The sequence below is a fragment of the Myotis daubentonii genome, chromosome 16 (genome assembly GCF_963259705.1).
Source record: "Myotis daubentonii chromosome 16, mMyoDau2.1, whole genome shotgun sequence".
In the NCBI taxonomy this organism is placed as follows: domain Eukaryota; kingdom Metazoa; phylum Chordata; class Mammalia; order Chiroptera; family Vespertilionidae; genus Myotis; species Myotis daubentonii.
Window position 1 is genome coordinate 52,355,416 of NC_081855.1, and position 22,762 is coordinate 52,378,177.

The 22,762-nt window shown below is 55.9% G+C and overlaps 1 protein-coding gene and 1 long non-coding RNA gene across 3 annotated transcripts; one reads left to right on the plus strand and one right to left on the minus strand.

Annotated features, from left to right (window-relative positions):
• Positions 1–860: 860 nt before the first annotated feature.
• On the minus strand, positions 861–3,284 carry LOC132219036 (uncharacterized). 2 transcript variants are annotated; one of them, XR_009449356.1, is made up of 3 exons: positions 2,580–3,284; positions 1,831–2,479; positions 861–1,077 (listed from the first exon to the last, which is right to left on the minus strand). It is a non-coding gene; the product is annotated as an uncharacterized LOC132219036 (long non-coding RNA). The 2 variants fall into 2 exon arrangements; XR_009449355.1 differs by having other exon boundaries at positions 1,831–2,002; positions 2,299–3,281.
• Positions 3,285–16,544: 13,260 nt separating this feature from the next.
• On the plus strand, positions 16,545–22,025 carry SOX9 (SRY-box transcription factor 9). Its single transcript, XM_059671045.1, has 3 exons — positions 16,545–17,378; positions 18,308–18,561; positions 19,057–22,025. The coding sequence occupies exons 1-3, from the start codon at positions 16,948–16,950 to the stop codon at positions 19,908–19,910; spliced, it is 1,539 nt and encodes a 512-aa protein (XP_059527028.1). The 5' UTR covers positions 16,545–16,947; the 3' UTR covers positions 19,911–22,025.
• Positions 22,026–22,762: the final 737 nt, after the last annotated feature.

Below are 22,762 nucleotides of genomic sequence, written 5' to 3' on the forward strand. Positions count from 1 at the left end.
GCAACAATATGTCCTCCTCATTGCCCTGGTTCCTACCCATCACTAATTTACAGCTGAGGCCACAACTTAGGGCCCTAGCACTAAGGATGACACCCCCAAACCGAGGGCCCCTCGAAGAGCTGTTTCTGTATAGCTGGCAAAGACCACGGCTTTGAGTGCTCAGGTTTTAAATTCTGAGTCCTGGTGGGGATGGTTGTGATAAAGAGCTGGGAGAGGTCAGAGTGTCATCTGGGAACCCCTGCGCCATAGCAGACAGATAGACAGACAGAACTCGGACGCCAGCAGTGGTTAAGGTATGTCTTTTATTGGCTGGAAAATCATTCTGTAAAAAGCGATGGGAATGTATCAAAGCTAAACTCCATCCATATGCTCTCCTGTAAACACGGCTGTGACTGTGGGAGCATTCCAGGCTGGCTCATCCCTCGCCTCCAGCTCAGACAGATTTTCCGTAGTGGCTGCCATACAAACCCTACACCCCGAAAGTGCCAGGGTGGGTGCCCCACAGATGAGGAGCGCTTCCCTGTGGCTAGGGTAAGGCATGGGATTCCTTAAAGGCAAAGGGGCTGTCACCTTTCAGCCCAAAAAGTACTTGGCCACTTCCAACCCTTCCCTCACTCTAAGCTCCGTTGGACTCACTCCTAGCAGACTCCTCCATAAGAGAGCATGTTGGGGGGGTCTCTAAGGGAAGCCCCCCAACCTTGGGAGAGAGAAAAGAAAGAATGAGTACATGCTGAATTTTGATGAAGAGCCTCCTTTGAGTAGGAGATGACATTGCAGCCCAGAGATGGGGTGTAGCTTTTCTGAGGTCACAGAGCAAGTTGATTGGGGGCGGGGGGTGAGAGAACCCAGAGGTTCTGAGTCCAGAGACCCCAGAACCAACAAATCCAACCACAGGATGAGCTCTTTGGAAAACATTGAAAGCACCCTCATGACACGGTCTTTCTCAGAGGGACGCAGTTTCCGCGACACCAAGACGGACACTGTGGTGACTCCGAGCCATTCTGCATCCAAGGTTTTCCAACTGAGTCTTTGCCGTTCATAGTGGAGGGAGAGAAGTCTGAGTGTGGGGAATTGGAGCTAGAGTTTAGGTAAGAGACACATATCCAAAAAAAAAATAAAGGATGGGCATGTTCAGAAGGAAACGGACCGTGGCCGACCCAACAGCATCCCTCTCTCCCACGTGTGGGGTTCCAGGCAGTCCCAGATCGGTGCCCGCACAAATGGGGTTCTTGCTGAAATCGAAGGAGAAGGAGCGAGGGACAAAGACAGGGAAATAAGGTGGCGGGGTCTCTCAGCCACATGCACCCGGGAGAGTTATTTTTAAGAGCTCGCTCTTGGGAAAAGCTAACACCAAGACATCAGTCACATTCATCCTTCCTTGGACCGTGGACATTGAGCCACTGCTGACATGTCACTGTAGAGATGCAGTCATGGGTGGAAAAGAAGGCTGTGTTGGGGGGGTGGGGCAGCAGCCCTGGCCTGTGGCACACCCACAGGACTCTGGGAAGCCGGGGGTTCTGCACACCAGGCCAGACTCCCCCACTCCACCTTGGGGGTCTGCCAGCTTTCCTGGCTCCCTCCCCACTGTCGAGCCTTCTTGTGAAATGACTGGCACTTCCTGCTTCCCGTCGCACCCCAGCCCCAGATGCGCCACCTCCCCCCCAGTCTCCGCCCTCCGGCTTAGTGAACAGGAGCCAAGGGGGCCCTTGAGGACACAGAAGCCCCTGTTGGGATGAGGACAAAAGGAACACATTTCCCCCCAACCCCCGCCCCGTTTCCGAGTTTTCTTGCACCTTTCTCTCCCCCTGACCCATCTCCCCAGTCCCTTACCGTGATTGCTGCTTCCTGGCCCTGATTCAACCCACATTCCTGCTGCTCCGTGTCCGCCTCCCAGCTGCAAGGCCATGGGGATGTTCGGAGAGTTCCAACTCCAAGAACTCCTCATCTCCATAGACCTGTCTGCCCACCTCCCACCTGGCCTCCAGGGAAACAGCCAACATTCCTGCAGTCCCACAGAGAAAGGGTGTGACTGGCATTGCTCAACGAAGCCTCCCAGCCAGCATCTTCTGCCCCAGAACAATAGCGTTGTATTTTTCTTGGACTCCCTCCGTTTTATTTGGTTTCTCCTTTGATTAGCAGAAAAGGGCTCCTCTCCCTCCCCGCTGCGTTCCCTCTGAACCCACCAGCCTGGCTCTGGTGTTCTTCCGGGAGAATTCCAGCCCCCACCCCCGTGTCAGGTAAAGCCCTGGGTCCTGAACTTGGGTGACGTCAGGGAGCCTTGCCCCCGGGCCTTCTCACACGTGGGAATCGCCTGTCTCCCGGGAGCCTGCAGCCCATCTCGGATCTGTTGCTCTTGGATGCTGATCCCAGGACGCCAGGCGAGGTGTTAGTCAGACTGACCTTTCCCGTTTTCTGAGTCGTGATCTCAGATCCCTCCGTCGGGCGCTACGTGTTGAAAATGAAAATCCGTGTGTGGGGCCTGTATGAGGGACCCGGGGTGAAAGGGGAAGGTGACACCTCAGCGTTGGTTGAAACAAACAAACAAAGGCCTATGTATCTGCTGTCAAATCCATCCTCACCCGAAGGAATCGCGCTCTTAGGGTGCGAGGCTCACATTCTGACACCTACTGCTTCTCAAGGGGCTGGCGCATGTCTGAGGTCTCCAGGGCGTTTCCGTGCACCCCCAAACAACCAAATCTGGTGGTCAGGGAGTTTTCGGTTCAGCTGTCTGCTGGGCTCCTGAGACAGGTCAGCCCACCGGGGATGTTCCCGGGGTATCTTCCCTCTCACCAGGCGGCGGCCTGTGGGGCCCTCACCAGGCCATCCCCAGCGTCTCTATCAGCCACAGATCTCAGGACAACAGTGCTGATCCCGCCAGCTGTTCGGGTTGGGCTGGCTTCTTCCATTCAGCGCCTGTCAGCATCCCTAGGGAGCCCAAGTCAGCGCACCTTCCGCGGCTGTGGACATTCAGACAAGACGACTTCTCATTTTTAACGTGAGAAAGGGGGCCTGTTGAGAAGTGTTGTACAGAAGGTCACAGGACTGTTTCCAGGAACATAGGGGTCGAGTTCTCGGGCTAAGGAACTCCGGAGTTAGAATGATTACCCGAAAGATATAAAGAGACAAAAATTGGCTTTTCATTTTAACCGAACGCCCGGACCATCTGCTTATTCATCGCATTTGTTTCAAAATTCTTCTGTCTCCTGAACCAACTGTGACACCTTCCCTACCCCCTAAGCCCTTAGTCGGCAAACTGCGGCTCGCGAGCCACATGCGGCTCTTTGGCCCCTTGAGTGTGGCTCTTCCACAAAATACCACCTGTGGGCACGCACGTACAGTGTGATTGAAACTTCGTGGCCCATGCGCAGAAGCCGGTATTTTGTGGAAGAGCCACACTCAAGGGGCCAAAGAGCCACATGTGGTTCGCGAGCTACAGTTTGCCGACCACTACCTAAGCCATTCCAGGGTATCGGATCAAGCCACGCAGGTGCCATTCCTTTCAACAAATGCTTGCTGAGCATCAGTTATGTGCAAGGCATTTGCTCAAATCAGATAGTAAGAGAAAAATAAAACAGACACTAAATCTACTTGGAAACAAACCATAGCATACTCTCTTTCTGTTTCCTGCAATCTCGTTTTCAAGAAGAGACAACTGGATTGTAAAAGGAAAGAAATTATCTTCTTTTCTCCAAGAATGGACACACACACACACACACACACACACACACACACCCCACACCCATAGAAAATAATTGTTTGTCCAGTCAGATTTACACATGCGTCGTGGAGATAAATACACTAGACCTGTCTAAATCTCAACTCCAATGTGCACCGATTTTTTTTTTTTTGAAGGCTCCACAAAGAAAGGAAGAGAGAAGAGGAAAACCGAACAAGAGCCCAGAGGAGTCCGATCCCTTTCGGTGTTGGCAGGTAATTGTTAGCAGAAATGGGCCGTAATAACCAGCCATTTCAGAGGAATGCCAATTCCATCGCATCCCGCCTCAAGAAGACCCACGGCCCGCCTTTGTTCCTGACCTGGGCAGTTTTGAGACAATAACAATACCTTCTTTCAGGAACGGGGGGATCTGAAAGGTAGGACTCCTGCTCCCCCAGATAAGCACTGGCAGGAGAGGTGAGGGCTGGTGAGAGGGAGGCTGGGGTTGGCTCCCCGGGGGTCAGCCAGGAGCCCCGCCAGGGCCAGCCTCTGCAGAGGGAGTGAGGTGAGGGGGCGGCAGGCAGGAAGCATCTTGCGTTCAGAAACTTAAAAAGGATCTGCATGCTCCTCCCTGTGCCGGGGCAGCCAAGGCCTCCAGGGTGGCAGCCAGCGGAGCCTCTGGGACCGGGACCGGGACCGGCCCTGCCCGCCCTGCCCGCCCTGCAGACCGTCTGTTTGCCGTCTGGGACTGTTTCAGGCAGCTGCTTCCTTCCAAGAGTCTGAGGTTGAGGGTTTGGGTGAGCTTGATGGGCAGCCTTCCTCCCCCTCCCCTTACCTTTTTATTCACAGTTTCCAATACACAAAGCACTTCATGACAGCCATGGAAACCTCTGTGGCCACAGAGTGAGAGACCAGCTGTGACCAGTGGCAGGCAGACCCGGGACGGCCCGGGCGAGCCTCTGATTATGTGGCATGGACGCGTGGCTTTCCCTTTTCCCAGTCGGGTCCCCAAAGTGGCGTTTCTCTGCAAAAGGGCAGAGTGACAGGGGCCTGCGCAGGGCGTGGCATGACGGATTCAGGAATGAAGGTGCCCTTGAGCCGGTCACCTGGGGAGGCCAGGCCTCTCGGAGCATTTGTGAGATGCTTGTGGGGTGCATGTGCGGGGCGTTTTTAAAGGGCTCCGTGTCAGCCTTAGGAGGCACTGCGTGTTCCCAGAGGCAGGAGACCCGGCGTGTGAATCTACCATTGTTCTCCGTCCATGGGGCTCCCCGGCTCCCCTGAGAGCATCCGGGCTTGGGGAGCGGCCCTAAAACGCGCTACTAACCTAACTGACCTTTCTCTTTTGAACTCTTCTCTCCCTAGCAATTGCCTTTACCCCACCCCCACCCCTTTTTCATTTTTCCCCAACCTATTATACAAGGGTAATTAATGGGCAAACAAGACTGAGTCCAGCCGAGTTCTAATCTGGCTCAAGAACAGTAGACAGGACATCGGCCTCGTCAGCCACCCCCGTGCCCACCCTGTCAGCTTCCTCCTCCTTTCAACCAGCATCCCAGCCCTCTCCCCGCGTGCTGAACACCATCGAGTTGTCACCACTCGGACCAGGTGGCAACCAGAGGGCTCTCATCTTGATTCCTCCCCAAGAGAGCGTGTCTTTCCCCTCCATGGCCCTTCAGTGTCAGGCGACCCATCGGGGGTCTGGGCAGAGGGGGGATGGCTCTAAGGGCCCCTAGCCAGCCCCCCATGGGAGAGGCAGACAGTCCCTGAGGTCACCAGGCCAGCCCTTCAGCCACAGCCTATGCCACATGCAAGACAGCCACTAGGTCTGATGACTCCCAACAGCCCCCTCTTCTCCTTCCCAACTCAGCATCCTCCCTTGACAGTCTTATATGGAGACTGTCCCTCCCAAATGTGAGCTAACATCACCCCATAAAACACTGAGTCCAAAGGACATAAGGCAAGGCCAAAAAGAAGTAAGGCCACAGGTAAATAGCTTCCCTCACGGGCGAATACGGATGGTCATGGCATAGTCCTTTCGGTCTTCTAAGCATCAAGCATCCAAGAGTTGGCAGCCATTGTCTCCTTGTTTCCCTGCTGCTGTTGTCAGTGTCGGTCTTTGCCCCTTAACACCAAGAGTGTGGACAAGTGAATTAACCGATCTAAACCTCAGTTTTCTCATCTGCTCAATGGGGGGAAGGATAAGAACAGCCGCAGAGGTTTTCTGGGGGAGAGACGGGTGATACACAGAGGGGCTAAGAGCCCTCTGCAAATTGCCGAGCGCCTAGGCAGGGCTCTGCAGACATTTCTTCTTACTAATAAGAAGCAGAAAAGAAGAGGGACTGGGCGATAGTGGAGGGCCCCAAGGACTTCTCCAGGCTGCGGGGGTGGTGACACCCCAGGTCTGGTTGGTAGAACACAGTCATTTTGAAAACCCGGACGTGCCTCAATCAAGATGTAAAAAAGTTGCCGCATAACCCAGAGAAGAAAGAAGCCGCCACACACACTGGAGCGAAGTGTGTCCTGGGGAAACCAAGTCAGCCAAGGCACCAGGGCCGCAAACCCAGCGCCGAACCCCGCTGGGCAGACCAGAGGGCATGAAATGCAGGGAAGACACGTTGGCCGTGCCTGGTTCAAGTCACGCTCTGTTCTCGGCTCCTCAAGACCCAGGCAACCAAGTCCTGATTAGGAGAGAAGGGAGGCGATAAGATCAGAGACACGCTTCACAAAAGCGCGGAGCCCCAGCTTCTCCCCGTGACCCACAAAGGAGCCGGAGCCCAGCCAGAGCGCAGGGAGAACAATGGGAACGTGGGGGAGTGGGCTCGCTGGAGCCAGAGCTCCCGGGGACAGCAGCGGGAGGAGTGCCATGTGCCCGGGCTCACGGAGGAGGCAAGCGCGCACCCCAGCTCCGGGCTGGGTCTGCCTCTCCCATCAACGGCGTGGCCTTGAGCTAGCTCCACGCTACTGGCAGGGCTCCTGTGTCTGCACATGAAAAGCAAAGAGAACAGAGTCGATACCTAGATGCGATGGGCACTGGGAAAGCAGAAGCAGGAAGCAGCAGCAAGCAATATTCAATTGCAACAGGATTGTTTTTGCAGTAATGGGTGGGAAAGCACAAGAACAGGTGAATGCGTGTGGTTTAGAGTGATGTGTGTGTGCGGGAGAAGGAGAGAGGCTAGGGTGTGTACCCCAAAGTCCCCTCGCCTGATGCCCCTCATGTTCAGTTGGAACCTTGTGGCACCGCGATGAGTGAGTCCAGGCGCGCACGGGTTATGGGGGCAAAGGGATGGGGACCACGCGTGTGATGGCAGTGGACACGGGGCCCGGGACAGGCAGGGGGAATACAGGCTCCAAACAGACGGAGGCCGAGCCAGAGGCTTCTCCTCCCCAAGCTGACACCCCCCTTCCTTCCATGGGTGGCTGCCCATTGGCTGGAGGACGATGCCCATCCTTGACCCTCACTGCGTCGCCCCACCCTTCTGAGCGGCAAGGCCCACCCATGAGCAGCAGAAAGCTGTGGCTCCTGGACAGTTCATCACGAACGAAGACCCGCCTGATCAAAAATAGACGAAGAGACCTAGAAGCATGAACAGGCTGGTGAACCTTGGAGGGAAGGCAGGAGAAGGTGGGTGGGAAGAGATCAGCCAACGAACTTGTGTGCATATATGCATAACCCATGGTCACAGACGATGGGGTGGGGGGATGGGAGGGGGCTGAAGAGGTTAATGGGGGGTAAAGGAGGACCTATGTAATACTTTCAACAATAAAGATTTTTTTAAAAAAAAAAGACCTGTAGCAGTGAACTCGGCCCACCCCACCCTCGAGCCCATTCAATTGTTCCTGAAGCCAGTGTTTCTCCCCATTACTCATTTCCCCCGCCTCGCCTTCTCCTCCACTACTTCCAAATAGATCTGGGTGTGGAATTAGGGACTCGGGACGGGGTGGCAGTGGCTGACTTTGTTTTCCGAATGCTTCTGGTTGACAAAGGTGTAGGGGGCATTGCAAGAGTCCTCAGAGTCCCCAGAGATCACGGAGCCGTGCCCACGTGCACACACGTTTTGCTCTCTTTCCCTTTAAATCTCAGCCCCCAGAAGCAGCTTGGGGGGGAACTCGGGCTCCTGGGACCGCAGTCCCTGGGGGAGGGACTCCATCTGGGAGTGATTAGCCGGCAGATTTCAGGTAGCTCCCACCACACGTGCAGCCCACATGACACCCCCTAATTCCGTACCCACAGCTCTCCTTCTCCAAACAAACAGCAGCTCCGTTTGCAGAGAAAAGAAAACGCCTTCCTTAGAGGAGCCAGGTCATAACCGGCTCCTCTGCGCCCACCCCACCCCCACCCCACCCCCTGTCCCACCGCCCCGGACCACCATTCATTCAGCGGGCCCCTCCGTGGACGGCCTGCGCCTTGTGCTTAGAAAAGCAAGCAAGAAAAACGGGAAGAAAAAAATATTTATCGTCGTTGTATATTTGGGTAGTGAGGTCCCGGGGTTTTTAGAGGTTCTGATATGTTAATAATGATTTCAGTTTGTGGTTTGATTGTTTTCTCAAAACCTGTAAATCCAGGCCAGACGTGTATAAAAGATGGCAATCTGAAAGCTTTCTATCCAACACTTCAAATATGCTCTGAAGGCGCAGCTCCGACGCCCTTTCTTACAGAGAAAGGTCAAAGGGTAGGAGATTGAGAAGAGGGTTCCAGGGCGGCACAAGCAGCCATATCCAGGGCACACGTGGAGGGCAGCCATAACAACATCCCATCTAACCACCCGGGGTCCCACTCTGTGCTGGTAGCTGTAATCTACCATTAGATATTCCTTGCTTTGGCTACATTTTGGTCACTCATTCCCTCGATGAACATTTACTTAGCAAGGTCTATGTGGCACAGAGATTAGGGGTAACACTGTGTTCCTGTCCTCAAGGAGATCATACGTAGTTCAGTGATGAACATATAGGCGCAAAGAACCGTGACAGCACAGAGAGGCACACACAAACACGTAAGAACACAGAGAAGGAAGCACACGTCTGTTCCTGGGGAGACTTCCAGTCTTCACAGGGGGGTCAGCATTGGAATTGGATCTCTAGCCCCCATGGCAGTCAGGCTGCCTCCGAGACTGAGAGTACACTCGGCCTTAATAGTCATTTACTCCATAGTCTGAATGAGTCTCACATCCTTTCAAGGAAAACATCTTTTTCCTTTGATCTGGGGAAGACACCCTTCCTGGAAAGGGAGAGGACTCTGCAAACAAAGCTCTCTGAGGAAGTGTCCCCCGCACATGAGAAAGGAGAGTCTTGAAGATGGAGAGCAAGTCGGTATATGCATACATCCAGGAGGACGGGGGCCAGCTCCGCCCATGGGTCATTTGCGAAGGACGGGGAAGAGACCGGAGGAGTCAGGGCTGCTCTTACGAATGCGCATCCGTAAGTCTCCCCTCCTGAGGAAGCACTGCCCCCAGGATTTTTCAGAATCAAAGAGATACTAATGTTTTCATGTTTTCTTCGAACCCATTCATTTGTGTGGGGTTTTTTTTTTTTTATTTAGATTACAGTGTGCATTCGGTATTATTCTGTGTTAGTTTCAGATGCACCGCAAAGTGGATGTACTTTACAGAGTGGTCCCCCCGCTGCTTGAGGTACCCACCTGGCCCATACATAATTATCACGATAGTATTGACTGTTTTCATCTCTGTGACTCCTCTGTAACTTCCAACTTGTACTGCATACTCCCTCCCCCTTTTCACCCATCGAACCCATCCTGAACTCTCACAGGCAACCTCACTCACACTCCTGGTCTGCTTGACTAAGGGAAGCCCAGGGATTGAAGAGGGGGTAGGTGAGTACTCGTTCTATCCCTCCTCTGCCTCCCCCTGTACAGGTCAGCATCCTGGCTGACGAGGCTAACCCAGGAGCTGCTGAAGCCGGTCTCAGGCCTAGTTGGGCTCAGGAAGGTGGGCCCACCGACGCCACGCCGAAGCCCTGCTTTCCTCAGACCTGAGTTCCTGGAGGAGGGTCCGAATCCGGAGAACCTCCTAAGCGCCAGGAAAATAAAAAGCAATTAGTGACTTTTGCTTCGGGCAGAATCTAAAGGGGGGAAAAAGAAATCTTGGCGCCCCGCAAAACCCTGCCTCCCCGGGCCTCTTCCGGAACCACAGTGTTCAGCCCACTCAGCGTTGGGCCAGTGCCACTCTCTCCTCCCCCAGAAGATTTCTTTGCTCCTGGAAAATCATCTGGAAACTGTCATCACCACTGTGCTGGTTGGCAGATGTCCCCCAAAGAGGGAGTGAAGTGTACCACACACTACAAGGCATTTCTGGGCTCGGACCAAGAAAGGGGGAGAGCTGGGTGGGAGCGATGGCTCAGGCGAAGAGCAGCACAGCCTGGCCAGGGAGAGCAGAGAGGGCACCCCGGGGGGCCAGGGGATGGGAAGGACTCTGACCCTGAGAAGGGTCCCTGGACCACTTCTCCCCAGGCAGGGCCTTCCCTTCTGATGGAGCCACCAGCTGGGAGGCAGCTTTCTGTGACCCACGCGTTCCCTCAGAGCAAGAAAAGGGGAATCCATGGAAGAGGCAAAGGGTCTCAGAACAGGGAGCCCAGAGGGCGGGGCAGAGCGTGGGTGGCGGAGGCTGAATTCTGCTTTAACATCGACAGGGAGACAATGACAGCGGGGACCCCGAGCTTGTCCCCTGTGGACGTCAGGCACATAGTAAGCCTCAAGCGATATTTGATGACTGTTGGGCTAATGGGAGAGGGCGGCAAGGGGAAGAATGACAGGGAGCAAGTGAGGATGGAGAGGACAAGATGTCTCCACCGCATTGCACCCAGAACTCTACTCTGTCACCTTGTGTCCTACCTGGGGCTCAGCCTCAGATCTACACCCCGATCCCCCCCCAGACCCCCGCTGCCTGCACAGCCTCCATCTTCCACGCCTCGCACCTTTGCAAGCACCTGGTTTGCTGTCCAGGATGCCTCATGCATCTGTGGCTCAAAGGAAAACTGGATGTGGCTCTTTTAAGGAGATGCTGGAGCCAGGTCCTGGGGGGAGGGGGAGGGGGAGGGGGAGTGTGGATGCTGAGCATGTGGGTCTGAGCCAAGACCATCCACCCTGCCTGCCTTTCCTGCCAGAGATGTCAACCTGGGTCTGACACCACCTTTCCTCCTGGTTGCTGAGAGGAACTCCTCCACCTCAGAGGTGTCTCCATTGCTCCCAGAAGGTGAGCGTTTAAGGGGAAGGCTCCTACATGGAGGGCTCTCTCGGACTCCATCTTGGTTTTGAAGAATAATAGACGCCCTGATATTTGCATCTGACACGACCCTGGCCCGAGATGATACCAGGAACTGCTTGTTCGTCTCCGTGTCACACATGGACATTAAGGCGATTGAGACTGACAAGACTTCTGCCAACCAAAGCTGAGTTCCCTGAGCTTCCAGGCACCCCAACGGGACACGGTTTTGCCATCAGTCCCTGCCTGGTCCAGGCTTCGGGCTTCCCTCGGTTTCAGCCAACCTGGGAAGGGGGGTGAGGGGATGGGGGGAGGGGGGCGGTGCACTCCCAGGACTCCGTGGGAAGCAGAACAGTCTGTCCTTCCTCACACTTCGTCCTGAAGATAGTGACAAGGACACAGCGAGATTTTCTAGGGAGGAGGGGACACACACCAAAAAAAATTAAAAAGGCCTGTCCCTCCCTCCTATACCAGACCGAAATTCACACTCATCAAAATAAATGAATGAATGAATGAATGAATGACAGGTGGGCAGATGGAAAGAAAAGGCGGGGAGGGGGCTGCTTTCTCAAAATGCCAGCTGTGTCTCCTGGAGGCTGCGGGAACAGCAGACACACCTTTGCTTCTCTCTGCAAACACTCTGGGCTGGAGAGGGACCCGAGCGGCAGTCCCTGGGGCAGGCTGGCAGGCAGCTCGGAGGCGCACCAGAGCTAAATTTGAAATAAACAGTGGTCCTGGGTTGTCTGCCCTGCCCCCCACCCCCACCCCGACTTCTCCAAGGCCCAGTGCGGTTCCCCTAGGCTCTGAGGCCGCCCAGCCCCTGCAGTTTCTGTGACCTTACAGCTCCGAAACCCTCCCAGGCCTGAGCCCCCATCCTAACTATGTCACTCTCGCGGATCCAAAGTTGGGGGCTGACCTCCGGACCTTGGCCCTCCTGGGGCCCTGGGGCCAAAGCGCAGCGGCCTGAGCAGAGACCAGAGGGCGGGCAACCGGGCTGCTGAGCGCTTCTGCCCCGCGCCTGGCCCAGCCGCCCCCAAGGGGAACTCAACTCCCAGCTGGGAGGACACCGGGTTTGGCCCCTAATCCATAGGTTCCAGACACCAGGGAGACTCTCTCCGCCAGAGGTACCTGCCAGAGGTACCTGCCGGTCCTGCCGAGAAAGACACAAGACACTTGTCTTTCCCTCGGTTACCTGCGAAATTGGCTACTAACAGCGTTTCTCCCTTTCCCTGGTTTGATGGCGGCATTTCCTGGTCCTACCCGCCCCCCACCCCGCGCCCCCGCTGGAGAGGTGACCCCGCGCCCTGCGGAGGTTGGGGGGGGCGTGGGGGCGCGAAGTGAGGCCCTTGGCCCTGGAGTCCCCGCTGACTCTATCTGTATGTTTAAGTCCGCAAGGCGAGGGCACCCTCAGCCAGGATGTCGGAGAGATTTTTAAAAGAGGAGCACTGAGGAAGGGGGCATGGGGGGGGGGGACTTGGCCTAGGAACTTGCCCGCAGGCCGTTCTAGGGGGCTCCCTTGTGCCTTGACTAAAGACAGATGTGTTGGGGGAAAGTTAGGATTTTTAGAAGTGAGAGAAAGGGGAACGCAGTCCCTTTGGGACTGGAACTTCCCAGGTGCTTTTCCCCTCGGAGAGCCAGCCGGTCCAGAGAAGCCGGTAGTTCCGACTCGGGCTCAGGCGCTGGTCCGAACCCCACCCCGTCTCAGGCCCCCACATGGGTTACAGCCACTGCCGCCCCGGAGACGGGTCCTCAGGAGCACAGGGAGGCTTCGCACCTCCCTCCCCGCACCTCCCGTCCATCGCATCCCTCTTTCTCTCCGGAAACAGAAATGGGAAGAAAACCCAAAAGCTCCTTGGTCTCCAGTTCTAGGGGCGCGCGGGAGGGGGAGGGGGGACACAGGCGCCCGCGTGGGGAGAAACGCACACGGAGCGCGTCTCCGGGGGGTCCGCGGCCTGTGATGACACAGGCACACCCAGGGCAGGGTGTCCGGGGGTCACAGGTATTCACTGCGCCCCGACGGAGCCATCTGCAACTTTCCTTTCCCTTTTGGCTGCAGCCGTCCAGCCTGGCGCCCATCCGAGCCTCGCCTGACCTGCTCCTTCCAAAGAGACACGGAGCCCCGTGAAATGTACCAATGACCGAGAAGCGCCTGGGCGCGCAGGGCGCGGGGGGGGCTGAGGGCCCACCAGGGATTGGGGTCTTTCCCCTGCAGGGAACCAGGCCCTGGGGACCTGACGGGGGAAGGGGTGCCCCGTCTCCGGGCGCCTCTACAGAAAAGGTGGCCCACGCTGAGCTCTTTGGGAGACTCCGCTGCTCACCCCAACCAGACTCTCCTCGGCCGCGCATCCCTGCAGGGCCCCCGCTTTTGCTAAGGAATTTGGGGAAGGGAGGTTATGCGCCTTCAGTCCTCAGGTATGGGGAACCCCATCCTGACCCCACACCGCTCACCCCATCCCGAGACGCCACCCCACCCCCTGGCACCCCGGGTCAGCACCGCCCCGCAGAGCCGGCGAAACTCGCTCTGTGCCAACAACTCCGGGCCTCAGCGCCCGCATAGACTCGGAGGGAGATTGGCGGCCCGGTTGGAGAAATTGAGCCTGGCGCCGGCCCCCCCAGACGCCTGAAGAGAGAGAAGGGGGAGGAGGGTCCCAGACCTCGGCTTCCCGAGTCCCCCCGGGGGTCCGCTCGCACCTCCAGGTCTCCGCTCCCCGCGGCAGACCTCGCGGCGCTGGCCCTGGGCCGAACGCGTCCTTGCTACGTGCGAAGTGCAGCCGCTTGCTTTTCCCTTTCCTGAGCAGCGCCCTTTCCCTTCCTCGGCCCCACCAGACCGCGGGTCCCAACAGCGTTTAGCTCTTGGCAGAAGGCTCCGGCTAACACTGGGCCAAGGGCCTCAGTTTCCCCATCTGCAGCCTCAACTCTGGGAAAAGGGTTCCTGTCCCCACCCCCGCTGTCTTCCGGGGCCGGGAAGAAAAGTCAGAGGCGACTGACAAGGGAAAGTCACACCGGAGCGCACCGAGCCCCTGAAGGGGGGTGGGGGAGTTGGCACCCAGGCCCCTGAAGACAGTCAGGGCTGCCTCACTGGCTAATCGATGGTGTCCACGTGTCCCACTCGGCCTGGCCCTAGCACGCCTAGCAGAGGGCAAGGCCTGGCACCTGGGAGGCGGGTGGGGGTGGGGGGACCCTTCCCGCGGTCTCCGTCTCCACGTTCTCTGCAGAATAGAAACGTCAGGCACGGGGAGTGCGCTTTTTACCGGCCGGGTCCTCTATAGACACGCACCTCCCAGCTCCCCTAACTGGGCTGCCCGGAGGTGGATCCTCACGGGAGGGCATACCGTGTCGGAATTTCTGCAGATAAATCTCAGCGGCAGAGCCGTCCTGATGGAGTGGGACACACACCCTCCGCCGCCGCTATCCAAGTTTCCCTGCAGTTTCTGCGAGTTGAGACCGTTTCTGGGCTTTTGGCGCCCCCTCTGGATGCAGCTGAAAAGTGCAGCCCGGTTTTTTAAGTCAACTGATTGCTTATCATGTTTTCCAAAAAGATACAAGAATACAAAATGCTTGTATCAAACGAACAGAAAATGTATACAGTACTACAGCTCACTATTTAAAGTGCTGCCTATTTTATGTCCTATTATAGAAGTGTATTAAAATAGACTTACATGTGTACGTATTTTTCTTGACCAGTTATTTAGTGAAATGTTCTAAACTATCTTCAAGTCGAGGTCGTCTTCAGTGCCTTTTATGCCAGTAAACATGAGAATTACAATAAAATGCAACTAAATACAGACGCCTTGGTTAAAACTTCTGCCCCAAGTTCTGGTGTCTGAGCCTCCTTCTGGGTCAGTTGTCTACGAATCACAGTCATACTCACGAGAGTCCCCTCCCCAGGACCCAGAAATCAGTCCATACTACCTACGCGGGACTTTTTCTCCCCAAAACAAGGACAAAGTTGTTCTTCTTTCCCAGCATATTAGGAAGCCATGAATGCAAGACTCTTGTATGGAGATCGCTTAACCTCCTGTTAAACTCTAAGATAACCAAGACACCCACTGTGAGTAACATTCGATTACAAAGTAAAATACTACTTAACAGGGTTGCAACTTACTGCTTTCTGAAGAGTTCCGTTTCCTATAAGAAATGTCCAGTTCTTTGGAAGAAAACAAGATTTTTGAAAGTTCCTCACGGAAAAACAGTCTTTAAAATCAGAGTGCCCGCAATTTGCAAATTAGAAATAAACAAGTCTTTGGTATGATTCCGGTCGGCCAAGTCACCAGAACCATCATTTAAATCGAGGTAAATATTTGCCGGAGCCAAGAAGGGTAGGGGTGGGGGGAGGAAGAGTTGAAAATTAAGAGTTTTGCTCAATTGGGCGTTTAGTTATGAATCTGGAGAGAAGTAATCCGGCGACTAAAGTTTTTCTTCTCCCCCAGAAAAGATACCCAAACAGACTCTAAGCATGCGTGTAAACACAAAGATTGTGCTCAAATCACACTGGAAATACATCAGACACCCCCCACCCCTCCACCGAACTCCCTACTGTCTGGGAGTCACAAAAGGACGCGACTATAAAGAGAGGTCGACAGGCGCCCCCCGCCCGGCTTTCCAGGTGATTGTGAAGGAGGGCGAAAGCAGGCAGGCAGCGCGACCGCCAGAGTGGCCTGTTTCTCTGCTGCGGGACCCATTTGTTTAGCCTTTTACAAACCGAGTGACTGGCCTCAGCCTCGAGGCCGGGGCGGCCACGTTCGCACAGCTCCATGATCGCTCAGAGCCAGTTTGCACGCTCTTTCCAGACAACTCTTTGACTCGGCAGGGAGGTGAAGAGCAGACCATCAAAACAGTTGCCCTGTCACTGAGGCGCTCTGGCGGGGTAGGGGCTTGGAGGAGGGGAGGCTGGGGGGCTGGAGAAGGAATTGTCGGAGTTCAAGGTCGGCGTGGCGCGAGTGCAGCTCTGCGAGCTAGTGAGTGAGCGCGGGGCTACGCCGCCGCCTGCAGCCAGACTAGCCTTCGCCGGGAGTTAGCTTTGGGTCTCATTGATTCCCTTTGCAAAAGCGCAGCCGAATCCCGACCAGCCTCGCCAGCCCCAGCGAACCAGAGCATGTTCACCTATTTATATGGATTATTACGGAGGAACAGCGGGCGCTGAGTCACCAAAACATTTGTTGCAAAAGACCATTCCTAAGGACTTTCGGCACAGGCAGCAGGCTCCCGACGCAACCGGGCTGCGCCTTACTGAGAGACTGCCTCTCAAATACTGTAAACTCCCCGGCTCAGTCCCCGGGACCGTGGAGAAAGCTCGGAGGAGAAACGCTTTGGGGATGGGGGTAGATCCTACGCTAGACACACGCGCGCGCGCGTGCACACACACACACACACACACACACACACACACACGGCGAAGATTCGCGCGGAGACGCACCAAAATTCTGACATTGCGAGAAAGTACGGCAAACTTACACACTTGGACGTCCCGGGTCCCCCGCCTTTCCAGCAGCACACCCCCCACCCCCCCTTAACCGCCCGGCCAGCGGCAGCCCTCCCCGCCCAGCTCCTCCCCGCCCCTCTCGTCACCCAGCCCAGTGCCACAATCCTCCCCCCCCCCACCCCAATCCGATCCAATCAGCTGCCTGCCAGCCCTTGATTGGCTGGACGTGTCTAAGGTGAGGGGGGAGTATTTATTAAAGAGCAGCCCGGCTGGAAGTCGGAGAGCGGAGAGCAGAGCTTGAAATTCACTGGGAACTTCAGTGGCGCCAGGACTTGCCAGTTTCACCCCAGGAACTTTTCTTTGCAGGAGGAGAGGAGAAGGGGTGCAATCGCCCCCGCTTTAGCTCTTTCTTCCCCTCTTCCTCCTCCTCCTCTCCAATTCGCCTTCCCCCACTTGAAGCGGGCAGCTGCGGGCTGGCCACCCCGCGCCTTCCCAAGTGCTCGCTGCTGCTGCCGCTGAGTGACGCGCCAGGCTCCCCGGGAGCCGCTCGCTCCGTGTCCGGGCAGCCGAGGGGAGAGGAGCCCGCGCCTCGAGTCCCCGAGCCGCCGCGGCTTCTCGCCTTTCCCGGCCACCCGCCCCCTCCCCCGGGCCTGCGCATGAATCTCCTGGACCCCTTCATGAAGATGACCGAAGAGCAGGAGAAGGGCCTGTCCGGCGCCCCCAGCCCCACCATGTCCGAGGACTCGGCGGGCTCGCCCTGCCCTTCGGGCTCCGGCTCCGATACCGAAAACACGAGGCCCCAGGAGAACACGTTCCCCAAGGGCGAGCCGGACCTGAAGAAGGAGAGCGAGGAGGACAAGTTCCCCGTGTGCATCCGCGAGGCCGTCAGCCAGGTGCTCAAGGGCTACGACTGGACGCTGGTGCCCATGCCCGTGCGCGTCAACGGCTCCAGCAAGAACAAGCCGCACGTCAAGCGGCCCATGAACGCCTTCATGGTGTGGGCGCAGGCGGCGCGCAGGAAGCTGGCCGACCAGTACCCGCACCTGCACAACGCCGAGCTCAGCAAGACGCTGGGCAAGCTCTGGAGGTAGGGCGGCGGCCGGGTGGGCTCCGCGGGGGCGGGGGGGGGCGGGGGGCGGGGGGGCGGCAGGGGGAGGGGGACGCTGGCTGAGACCCGCTCTCAGTGCCCCGCCTCCCGGAGCGGGCGGGGTGGGGCTGGAGGGGGGTGGGGACGTGGTGTAACTTGGCTCGGAGTTTGACAAAGTTCTTGGATGGCTCCAGGGATGGGAGCGGGGGGCGGGGGGCGGGGGGGGGTGATGGACGGCCAGCGGGTGGGAGAAGGCTAGTAGGACCCACGCACCGTGAGAGAGGGGCAGCCCGATGAACTGAAATCCCAGATGGGTGCTGGAGTGGGAAGCGAAGTTTGCTTCTCTCTTCCAGGAACTGCGCGCTTTCGGCTTTCGCGTAGCTCTGCACTCCCGGAGTTGGGATGGAGGGCGGGGAGAGAAACCCAGGCTAGAGGACCCCCTTAGCCGGAAGGGGGCGGAGGAGGGAGGCTCCTGGAAATAGGTGGGCGCAGTGTTGGGGGGTGGACAGGAGGGGCTCCTTGCAAATTGAGTGGGATTTTTGGAAAGTGTTTGAAGGGGGTAGGGGGAGGGAGGGTGGGGTGGGAGAGGGATGACTCCAGTAGCAGCGCCATTAAGAACGGGGCAGCGGAGAGCTATTTCCATCTGCAGGGTTTCCAAAATAGAAGAGAAGGGGAGAGGGCGGGGCGCGGAGTGACCGCTCACGTCCCACTAAAAGAATAGGGGAGACTTTTTTTAACTTTTTGTTGTTAAGAAAAGTTATGAGCTGCGGCAATGGCTGGAAAGCAGAGGGAGGGAGACTGGGAGGGGGTGTGCAAAAGCAGCAACGGAGAGGTCGGGGGTCACCTCCCGCTCCCGCCGCCGTGACAGCGCCGCAGATTTCACAGACCTGCCCCCCTCTTTTCCTCTGCGCCCCCTTTCGCGCACGCAGACTGCTGAACGAGAGCGAGAAGCGGCCCTTCGTGGAGGAGGCGGAGCGGCTGCGCGTGCAGCACAAGAAGGACCACCCGGACTACAAGTACCAGCCCCGGCGCAGGAAGTCGGTGAAGAACGGCCAGGCGGAGGCCGAGGAGGCGGCCGAACAGACGCACATCTCCCCCAACGCCATCTTCAAGGCGCTGCAGGCCGACTCGCCGCACTCCTCCTCGGGCATGAGCGAGGTGCACTCCCCCGGCGAGCACTCCGGTGAGTCCCCTCCCCCCCGCACAACCCCCCCCCCCCCCGGGCCCCCTGAGCCCAGCCACCACCCTCCAGGCGCACCCCCAGGCCTCCACCTAATAGGCTCTGCTTAGGGACTTGGCGCCGCCCTGGGGGAGGGAACCGCTATCCCCCACCCCTAGCCTAATCCCCCTCCCCTCTCTGCCCAGGGTCCCAGGAAGCCCCTACACACACACACACACACACACACACACACACACACACACACACACACACACACACGACTCCCCTACAAGTAGCAGTTTGGCGGAGAGTCCCCGGGTGCCCGGATGAAAGGAGATAGCCAGTGTGGACTGGCAGGTTGATTATTGAGGGTCACATCTCCAGGGCAGCGCGCCTCCCTTGCGGATGCGGGGGCCCTTGGACCCTTTATCAGGGAGGGAGCGAGGGAGGGTCTCCGGAGGGTTCCTAAGACACCCCTCGCTGATTTTCCTGCGCCTCTTTCTCTTTTGTTGCCTGCAGGGCAATCCCAGGGCCCACCGACGCCACCGACCACCCCCAAAACCGACGTGCAGCCGGGCAAGGCTGACCTGAAGCGAGAGGGGCGCCCCCTGCCCGAGGGGGGCCGACAGCCCCCCATCGACTTCCGCGACGTGGACATCGGCGAGCTGAGCAGCGACGTCATCTCCAACATCGAGACCTTCGACGTCAACGAGTTTGACCAGTACCTGCCCCCCAACGGCCACCCGGGGGTGCCGGCCACGCACGGCCAGGTCACCTACACTGGCAGCTATGGCATCAGCAGCACCGCGGCGGCGGCGGCGGCGGCCCCGGCGGGCGCGGGCCACGTGTGGATGTCCAAGCAGCAGGCGCCCCCGCAGCAGGCCCCGCAGGCCCCGCAGGCCCCGCCGGCGCCCCCGCAGCAGCCGCCGCCGCCCGCGCCCCCCCAGCAGCCGCCCGCGCCCCCGCAGCCGCAGGCGCACACGCTGACCCCGCTGAGCGGCGAGGCGGGCCAGGCCCAGCGCACGCACATCAAGACGGAGCAGCTGAGCCCCAGCCACTACAGCGAGCAGCAGCAGCACTCGCCGGCGCAGCAGATCGCCTACAGCCCCTTCAACCTCCCGCACTACAGCCCCTCCTACCCGCCCATCACCCGCTCGCAGTACGACTACACCGACCACCAGAACTCCGGCTCCTACTACAGCCACGCGGCCGGCCAGGGCTCCGGCCTCTACTCCACCTTCACCTACATGAACCCGGCGCAGCGGCCCATGTACACCCCCATCGCCGACACCTCCGGGGTCCCCTCCATCCCGCAGACCCACAGCCCCCAGCACTGGGAACAGCCCGTCTACACACAGCTCACCAGACCTTGAGAAGACCGGAGACAAAGGGTGACGGATGGATGGATGATCGGCCTGATGTTCATAAAAACAACCGAAGAAAGAAAGAAAAAAAAAAACAAAAACAACCCACCAGAATTTCTGTGCATTGGACATTATTTTTTCTTCTTCTTCTTCTCATTCCATAAAGACATTTTAAGCTACAAGGCAACTGGGACCCAGATTCCAAGACAGAAACGTTTGTTGTCCAAAACGCATGCCCACCTTGTTGGAGGCAGGCAGTGGCCAGGCCACTCGGGGCCTCGAGGGGCCCCGGGGCAACTCCACTCGAGGCGGGACTTGGAACCCTTCTTCACAGCGAGCTAGGAGGATGGTGGAGACCCGTGGGACCGTGTTTGCTCAATCCCTCTGCCTGTTTGGACTTTGTAATTATTTTTTAGCAGTAATTAAAGAAGAAAGTCCTCTGTGAGGAATATTCTCTATTTTAAATATTTTTAGTATGTACTGTGTATGATTCATTACCATTTTGAGGGGATTTATACATATTTTTAGATTTTAAAAAAATTAAATGCTCTTATTTTTCCAACAGCTAAACTACTTAGTTGAACAGCGTGCCCTAGCTTTTCTTGCAACCAGAGTATTTTTGTACAGATTTGCTTTCTCTTACAAAAAAAACGAAAAAAAAAAGTGTTGTTGTATTAACATTTTAAAAAAACCCCCAAAGGTTTGTGTTTTGAGACGAGTTTGGGGGGAGTGGGGGTGTTAGCTTTGCTTAATGCCTCAGGCTTTCTGATTGGAGGAGGAGCTGCCTTAGACAAATAAAGGCCTTATTTTGCGAGTATGGACCTACACACGTTAGTCTAGAGAAGCATATGGTAAGTGTGGTCACATATATTTTTTTTAAACGAGAGAAAAAACACACCTTGAGCCTTAAAAGCATGCTGCTGACAAATACCTGCGCTCTCTTTTAGTGCATTTATTTCCTCCTGCGTTTGCCTGTTCAAGGAAACCTTAAGCAAGAAGCAAAAGGCAAGGAGAGGAAATGTGATGTGGGGATGTTTCAACAGCCAGCCAGTGCCTCCCCCACCCCCCACCCTCAGCACCCTGCCCCCTGGTTGCCTGGCCCGCCCCGGCCCCATGTGGGACACAGATGCCAGCCTCCTCCCACAGTCACCTGTGCCTCTCTGAACACCAGCAGTTAACCTTCAAGACATTCCACGTGCTCAGATTATTTATTTTGTAAGGAGAGGTTTTAATTAAAAAAAAAAAAGAAAACTTCCTTTTTTTTATTTTTAAAATTTACCTTTAAAATAGGTTGTTGGAGCCCTCCTCAAAGGGTATGGTCATCTTGTTAAATTATGTTCTTAACTGTAACCAGTTTTTTTTTAATTTATCTCTTTAATCCTTTTTTTTGTATTATTAAAAGCAAGTTTCTTTGGATTCCTTGTCCTAGATTTGTATAAATATGCCTTTTTGTCCATCCTTTTATTTTTTTTTTCCCTTCGTTGTTTTTGTTGAAAAACTGGAAACTTGTTTCTCTTTTTTTTTTTTTTTTTTTTTTTTTTTGTACAAATGAGAGGTTTCAAATGTAGTGTATCACTGAGTCCTTTGCAGTGTTTTCTGCCACAGATCCACGGGCTGCCTACATGGTGTGTGTGGTGTGACACGGGACAGTGGGGGCCCAGGTCAGCCTATTCCTCTGCATGTTCTCTTGGAGAGAGGGAGGAAAGGGGGAGGGGCAAGCCCGCTGACAGACCTTAATTCTTAATTATTTCTGTGGCTGGAGCGTTTGAGGATTGCTTTTTAAAAAAGACAGCAAACTTTTTTTTTTATTTAAAAAAAGATATATTAACAGTTTTAGAAGTCAGTAGAATAAAATCTTAAAGCACTCTTATAATATGGCATCTTTCCATTTCTGTATAAAAGCAGATCTTTTTTAAAAAAAATATTTCTGTAACTTAAAAAACCTGGCATTTAAATCGTATTTTGTCTTTAGGTTAAGGTTTGGTTCGTGTTCGTGTTTTGTTTGTTTCCTTGTCCCCCTCCCCATACACCCCAAAACTTTTGTTCTCTCTGTGAAACTTTTTCTTCTCTCTCTTTTTTTTGTATATTATTGTTTACAATAAATATACATTGCAATAAAACGAACACTGCCCTGTGGACTTACTCACCCCTTTCTCTTGGGAAAAGGATGATTTGAAGAGACTGTTCTCTGGGAGGTTTTGGTTTTTAAGTGCACTCTTGGCAATCCCAAAACCAGCCCTGGGAAGACAGTGCCCTCAAACATCAACACACGAAGATCTTGTCAAGTGCCACCCCATTAGGGCACAAAGAGAATCACATGTCAGTAGTTGCCCGTGCCCGTGAGTGTGTGCTGTGGTTTGGGGCAAAAGCTGTTCCCTGTGGAAGTCGGGAGGGCATATTAGCCCCGAAGTCAGCGGCCTGGCGGAAGGTACAGGCCAGAGGGGGTGACTTGCTTGTCTGACTTCACGAGAGCCAGCTTTCTGTGATGATGAACGCACCCCCCAAAATGGGGTGTCCACTTCCAAAGCAAAGGAAGCCAGAGTCGAACTGTGTCAGGAGGAGGGGGGCCAGGGGGAAGCCTGTCCTATTAGCCCGGGAAATCATTCAGAGTTTATCTGCGGGGGGCCACAGAGTGAGATGGTTCTTCTGTTCCCTCCGGTTTAACTCCTTCTGAGGCGATGCAAAGCCATCGCAGAAGTAATAAGGCCTAATCCTGTTTTCCTTGGCCCCGGTTAGATGGGAGTTTCCAGGATCAGAGAACCGTTCAGGTCATTTTTCATTACACAGATGAAATCACTCCTTCCCTCCCACCCCCACACGGAGACGCCCCGCCCCCACCGCAGCTGATCCTCATGGGGAAG